The following is a 7,500-nucleotide window of genomic DNA, read 5'->3' as shown; positions in this document are numbered from 1 at the left end:
GAGATGGACAGAGTCAGAGTACTCCACCCCAGTACTAGAGTAAGAGTACAAATACTACTGGTCAAAATGTAAAAGTAGCTCAGTCCACATGTTACTCCAGTAAGAGTAAAAAAGTACTTGCTTTTAAAGGTACTTAAAGGGATAGTATCATTTTTTTAAAGTGTGGTTGTATGATCTCCAAATAGCCCCTAAGTACTTTAATTGCAGTAGAAGACTCTCTGCACTCCTCCCGTTAGCAACGCCAGCCCATAATAGCCCTGCCCAGAGATTTACAACATACATTGTTGTGAACAGACCCAAAGAAACGGCCTATTTTCACGGCCTAAAAGAGGTTTTACCTGAAAAATAATACACAGTTCCATTGTTCACTATAATATAATTTTTTCCAGGAAAAACACAGTTTTTATTTGGACCGAACCAACTGCTGATCGGCGGGCGCTAACCCTGGGCGGAGGGATACGTGAGTTGGTTAGGTCCAAATAAAAACTGTGTTTTTCCTGCACTTTGAAGGGCTGGAAAAAATTATATTATAGTGAACAATGGAACTGTGTATTTATTTTTCAGGTAAAACCTCTTTTAGGCCGTGAAAATAGGCCGTTTCTTTGGGTCTGTTCACAACACTGTATGTTGTAAATCTCTGGGCAGGGCTATTATGGGCTGGCGTTGCTAACGGGAGGAGTGCAGAGAGTCTTCTACTGCAATTAAAGTACTTAGGGGCTATTTGGAGATCATACAACCCCACTTTAAAAAAATGATACTATCCCTTTAAGTACAGTACTCAAGTAAATGTACTCCGTTACTGTCCACCACTGGTATTGTGTATTGTGTTACCATGACAAAATGAAGTATCAGGAAGTGATGATGTCATTGCTGTCCACCTGTAGGGGGCGTGGCCTCTGGTTGTGACTGCTGGCCCCTCCCCGCGGCGGCGGCGCCATGCTTCCCGCCTCCATCCAGATCACGGGCGAGCTGCTGTCGCCGGCCGAGGTGACGGACATGTGTGAGTCGGTGCTGGAGGACGGCGTGCGGCTGCTCAGCGTGCGCGGCTGCCAGCTCTCCGACAGAGACTTCGCCCGCGTCTGCCGCAGCGTGGGCGAGTCGCGCTCGCTGGCGCAGCTCAACCTCAACCTGGGCGTGGTCGCCAGCGCCGGCCGCACGCGCCACCTGGCCGACGCGCTGTGCTGCAACCGCTCGCTGCAGACGCTGTTGTGAGTTGGTTTGGTTTATTTATCTAGATCCCCGTTAGCTTTAGCCACTTAGATCCCCGTTAGCTTTAGCCACTTAGATCCCCGTTAGCTTTAGCCACTTAGATCCCGTTAGCTTTAGCCACTTAGATCCCCGTTAGCTTTAGCCACTTAGATCCCGTTAGCTTTAGCCACACAGCAGCAGCTAGCTATTCTACCTGGGGTCTTTTCATCAGAATAAATGACAAATACAAACCATTAAAGGGATAGTTCAACATTTAGTCAAACTGGCCCATCACCATAATCCCTATAGTCATAGCAGTAGGTTCGTTACCTTTAATTGTCGGTGCAAGCTGTTTTTAGAACGGCGGAGCAGAGCAGTGAGCTGCTCAGAGCTACGCTACGGAGGCTCATTATGGGATTTCTTGGTTTCCCTCATCAAATACACAATCCAACAACTCCACAACGCTCTGGTGGACAAGTTGTGAGCTGCACATTCACCACGCTATGAGATAATAACACAACGTTACCACACAGAGTTGTTTTAGAGGGAAATACAGAGACTGTTGATGAAAAACTGTCCCTGAAGGCAACGTGCATCAGCGGTTTTACATGAATTTCCCTCTAAAACAACTCTGTGTGGTAACGTTGTGTTATTATCTCATAGCGTGGTGAATGTGCAGCTCACAACTTGTCCACCAGAGCGTTGTGGAGTTGTTGGATTGTGCATTTGATGAGTTTGATGATGAGGGAAACCAAGAAATCCCATAATGAGCCTCCGTAGCGTAGCTCTGAGCAGCTCACGGCTCTGCTCCGCCGTTCTAAAAACAGCTTGCACCGACAATTAAAGGTAACGAACCTACTGCTATGACTATAGGGGTTATGGCAATGGGCCAATTTGCCAAAATGTTGAACTATCCCTTTAACACACAACACATTCATACATAAAAACAAAGATACATACAGAAAACACATACTTAATACATAGCCTAAACATACAAAACAAAACAAAACATCCAAGACAAACACTTAAAGGGACAATGAGGAGTTTTGTTAAAGTGAAGTGTTTCCACACTACATTTATGAGCCTCCGCACCGTGAAATTCTTTGACCGGGTCAAGACAGACTCATGTTTTCATTCATCAAGAATTAAAGTCAGAGGTTGGAAGACGATCACATACCGTCGTAGTTCCCACCATAAACGGAGATTCATACGGCGGCGTTATTCTCATGACTCGCCACGAAACCGAAAGTAAAGAAACGCTGGTCGGCTCGCCCAGCATTTCCACCACCACTAATAATAACAAAATAACCATAGAGACAAAACCAGAGATTTATCTAAAATGGACCATTAACAAGTGGTAACGGAGATTCATCCACATTAATATCAGACTTTTTTATAACCAGATAGAAACTCCTGGTTGTCCCTTTAAAATACATTAGCCGCTCCTACATTGAATCACTACACAACAAGGATACCAGGACCCATATAGGCTACTAATGGTCACAATTGCGATCAAAATAATAATCTCACACCCCGAGGTCACCTGACCCGGGAGGCCACGCCCCCTCACCACCTGTCTGTGTGTGTGTGTGTGTCTGCAGTCTCCATGGCAACCCGCTGCTGGACGCCGGCCTGGTGGCGCTGAACGCGGCGCTGTCCACGCACCCGGCGCTGGTCAGTCTGGACCTGGGAGACTGCATGCTGGGAGACGAGGCGCTCGCTCTGATTGGAGGAATGCTGCCGCCGGACGGCGCCAAGTCAGGTAGCGTAGCGTAGCGCACACACACACACACACACACACACACACACACACACACACACACACACACACACACAGACACACACAGAGACACACACAGAGACACACACACACACACACACACACACACACACACACACACACACACACACACGTAACGCAGGTATAGCCACAGTCACGAGGTTGGAGAAGTGACGGCGTGTGGCGGTTAGCGCTATGAAGTTAAACTCAGTCGCCAAGTGGTCATTTTAGATTAGCTGGGCTAACCGTTAGCCGTTAGCAGTGTCAATAAACAATAACTCAATAAACGCTCCATAAAATAAATATTTTCTCCAGCGGATATCTGAGTTCCAACATGACTGAGCTAACTGGAGTAGTTTCATGTCGTGTCCCACAACGGGAGGGTTTTAACAGCTGACGTCCTGCTGTTAGCTTAGCTGCTGCTGTTAGCTGTCAGCAGCAGCTAAGCTAACAACTACGATAACCATGACTAATTACAAAAACGTGCACATAGAAATAGTAATGTTTGTTCAATAATTCGTTTTCTAGACTTAACAAACATCAGATTTAGTCAAAACGGTTTTGGCAGCTCAGAGCCCCCACATTTGGTACCTACACCGGTGGCTAACGCTACCAGTTAGCCGCTAACGCTACCAGTTAGCCGCTCGCTAGAACTGGTGGCTAACGCTACCAGTTAGCCGCTCGCTAGAACTGGTGGCTAACGCTACCAGTTAGCCGCTCGCTAGAATGCTACTACGGAGTGAAACGGAAGTTGAAAACGAACTTCCGTTGTGGTGTGACGCAATGGATCATGGGAAAATAAAGTGGTGGATACAATAGAGAGCCTAAGCGGAAGCAGGAAGTAACGTCGCCATGGGAACTCGACTCGGAAAAAGTCTTCATGTGAGTGAACGGGAGTCAAAGAAAATTTGTAGGAAGGCTGAAAAGTACTGTGGTGTGTCCCAAATCGCGCACTTCTGCACTTACACTTAATATTTTGAGTGCATAAGTGCGTTCACACTGAGCAGTGTGTGATAATGTAGTGCGCTATGTGCACTCAAACGGCCAGAACATTGAGTGTGGATCGATGGACACTTTCCACACTTAACGGCCGCCATCTTAGTGACGTAGCGGAAGCACGTCACTCAGAGGCGATTTTAGAGTCTGCTGGGGCCCTAAGCAAAAATCCCCAGGGGGCCCTCCAACCAGTGTTTATCACCATAATTTTATAAATAATCGAACACCAACAAAAAATGTATGAAATTTAAACTTTTTTTATTCCAAATGTCCAGTTATGGTGTAAGCAGGTGACATGTCGTCTTCATGATGGGCAGTGTTGCTGTCTCACTGGAGGTGGACGTTCAACTGATATGACAAAAAACAAAAGACAGTTTTACTTTAATTGATGACATATGCCATGCCCTCTAAAGATTCTTTATGACAATACACTTACAGTTTTCACTGTCAGCACTGGGAGGAGGCACTTTGCTCCACTTACCACCACTGTCTTGCATTCTTTTTTACTTCAGCCTCTTTTTTCTTCACGTCTTGCTCCCAGGTGGACTCTTCTTTTCCCCTCGGCTTCATTAGAAACTCCCAGTGATAAGGTGCATCATACAGGTTGACGTTAGCTGGGATCAGGTCCGGAGAATGACATGGGGCCCCGTTAGGAGGGTTTCCTACTGCGATGTCATTGCAAATCGACGCTATACGACGATACGGGGAGGGGGGTGCGGTCACTGCGGGTAGCGCATTTTGAGATATTTCTGTCGATAAAACTGCCCTCGGGCCCCGACCCTCGGGGGCCCCCTAATGGCTCGGGGCCCCAAGCAGTTGCCTGCCTTGCCTGTTCACAAGTAGCGCCTCTAGGGTTGCCACCCGTCCCTTAAAATACGGAATCGTTCCGTATTTTGAAATAAAATAGTGCGTCCCGTTTTGAATCAATACGGGACGGGCTTTGTCCCGTATTTCCGAGTTGTCATGAATGCAGCATCACTTCGCACGTGTTCTGTAAAGATCCAGCATTTGTCAGAGCTACAACAAAGCAGAGATCTCTCTGTAGGACACTTTCTATCCATCGCTCTTTCACCGTTATTGACGCTCTCTCTCTCTCTCACACACACACACACACAGAGCGAAGGGCGCATGCATGACATCAGTGCGCGGTAAAAGCGAACTCATACGGTCCGAACGCGGACCCCCCGCGCCCCCCTCCCTCGTCGGACAATCAGACCACCCGCCACAGTCTCCTTGCTTTATGTATCCATAGATGTAAACACGTCCTCGTGTTGTCTTTTGTTGTTGTTGTTTTTTTTTTAATCCGCTGCTGCTCTCTGCACCCGGACGCAGCACAGCAGCAGATCGTAAGTGAGGGTGATGTCCTGCACCCCCGGCTTAAAAAAAAAATCCTAGAGGAAACACTGGTCTGCTCCAGATACTAAATAAATGTGCCTATTCAAAATCACTGTGTTAATATTTCAGTGTGCACTCATCTGTCTATTTTCCAGGTTAAAGCAAACTGATGTGGCATAGTTTTTCCCCTCCAAAAAAAAAGATTATTTAGAGCATTGGTTCCCAACCTTGGGTCCGGGCCCCCCTCAGGGGGGCGTCAGAGATGTCAGGGGGTCCACAGAGCTTTGTCTGTTCTGACGTTGTGAGGTTATCAAAATTAGATTTGTGCATATTGATATTTTAAAATTCCAATAACACATCCAATTGGATAATCAAAATCATCAAAATCAATAGGAACAAAAACCTACGTACAACCTACCTGCTTATAGGGACGTGATAACAATTATGACACAACAAAGGAAAACTGACATAAAGACAAAATAAGGATGGCACAAAATAGAATAAAAAGGCTTGTCTTTGACAAAAGCAAGGGGGGGGGGGGGCTTTGAGGAAAAAAGGTTGGGAACCACTGATTTAGAGGAATGTACACCAGAAAGAGTATCTGAAGAATTTAAATAAGAGAAGTGTTCAGAGGTGTTTTTTTTGTAAATGACTAATCGTCAACCAAAAATTAATCGTTAGATTAGTCAAAAAAATAATCGCTAGACTAATCGACTAATCAAAAAAATAGTCGATAGATTAATCAGGAGAAAAATAATCATTTGGGACAGCCCTATTTTATATTATTATTATTACATAAACAAAAGCAAACTAACTCAGTGGGTGCTGTTTATTCGTCTGACCTGCTGTTGCTGGTAGCCTATGCAGCTGGTCTTGAACTGGTCTGAACATTAGCACAATGTTATTTCTGATCATTTTGTGCAGATGCATTTTTATTTGATTTGCATACGTTTCAAACCGTGGTAAATCACTGTTAATAATAGGCTTTATGCACAGCTCCACTACTTCCTGAACTTAAACCACCCAGTCCTCCCATTAAGCTGGCCAGCTCTCTGACTATTGAGGTCAGACACACCTGGATTAATCAGTTTGTCCAATAATACATACAGGAAATAAAGGAACTTGTTTAAATGTTCAGGAAGTAGTGGATCTGTGCATAAAGCCTATTAGGCTGTTGTGAGGAATCATTACATGTGTAACATGTGACAGCCTCTTCACATAGGCTATAGGCATTAATATGTATTACTATTATATTTAAGTGGGATATTGCAACTTTATGTTTTGGATCAAACAAGTAGGTGAGCCCGTCCTGGCCTTAGCTACGTCAAGTGATAACCTCAATAAGGTGCACTGTACCTGCCCCCATTCCAGTTTAAAATATGTGTTAATACAAGAAATTGAACGTGTACAAAATACATAGGCCTACATGAAAAGTGTGGCGTTTTGACCCGATTTGACGGTACTAACCTGGTGAAATTAGTGCACTGCCTTACAGTGTAGCTACTGTAAAGCAGTGCACTAAGAGAAGTGTGCGATTTGAGACACAGCACTAGTGTTGTAGGTGACGTCACCATGGCGACCACATGGCGCCCTTCCTTTCCCGTGTCAGTTGGTGACACCAGATCTGTATCCGTAGAGCGTCTTCACACTAAATACATTCTTCCACTGCTGTTTTACGAAAAACTGCTGATTTTTTCAGATGAAACGTGATGTTTTAAACAGGTAGAGGACAGAGTTTTTTCTCATGACACAATTCAATCGGATCACGAGATAAAACTTTCAGTCCCGATGGAGACTTTTTCTGAGTTGAGGACCCATGGTGACGTTACCTCCTGCTTCCGCTTAGGCTCTCTATAGTAATTACAGATATAAATTCAGCATAGTGTGTGTGTGTGTGTGTCTCTGTGTGTGTGTGTGTGTGTGTGTGTGTGTCTGTGTGTGTGTGTGTGTGTGTGTGTGTGTGTGTGTCTCTGTGTGTGTCTCTGTGTCTCCAGGTCTGAGGGAGCTGACCCTGTCGGCCAACCCGGGGATCAGCTCTAAGGCGTGGGCTCGTCTCTCCATCGCGGTGGCTCACAGCTCTCAGCTCCGCGTGCTCAACCTGGACTACAACCCTCTGGGTAGGAGGGGGGGCTTTTATTCTGAAAACCATGACCAACCATCAGCTTCCTGTTCATCACATGATCAGCTCTGATTGGTCTGGT

The 7,500-nt window shown here is 45.7% G+C and overlaps 1 protein-coding gene across 1 annotated transcript in view; it reads left to right on the top strand.

The window, feature by feature from the left end:
- Nucleotides 1-930: 930 nt before the first annotated feature.
- lrrc73 (leucine rich repeat containing 73) overlaps nucleotides 931-7,500 on the top strand; it is a 15,203-nt gene continuing 8,633 nt past the window's right edge. Inside the window, exons 1-3 of the mRNA XM_085800998.1 lie at nucleotides 931-1,208; nucleotides 2,790-2,950; nucleotides 7,294-7,416. Coding sequence (XP_085657124.1) covers nucleotides 937-1,208; nucleotides 2,790-2,950; nucleotides 7,294-7,416 — 556 coding nt within the window. The 5' untranslated portion in view covers nucleotides 931-936. The remainder of the gene's footprint in view (nucleotides 1,209-2,789; nucleotides 2,951-7,293; nucleotides 7,417-7,500) is intronic.

The sequence above is a fragment of the Trachurus japonicus genome, chromosome 15 (assembly GCF_045865225.1).
Source record: "Trachurus japonicus isolate A0001 chromosome 15, Traja_1.0".
NCBI classification, from domain to species: Eukaryota; Metazoa; Chordata; class Actinopteri; order Carangiformes; family Carangidae; genus Trachurus; species Trachurus japonicus.
This window is presented reverse-complemented; position numbering and strand designations above follow the sequence as displayed.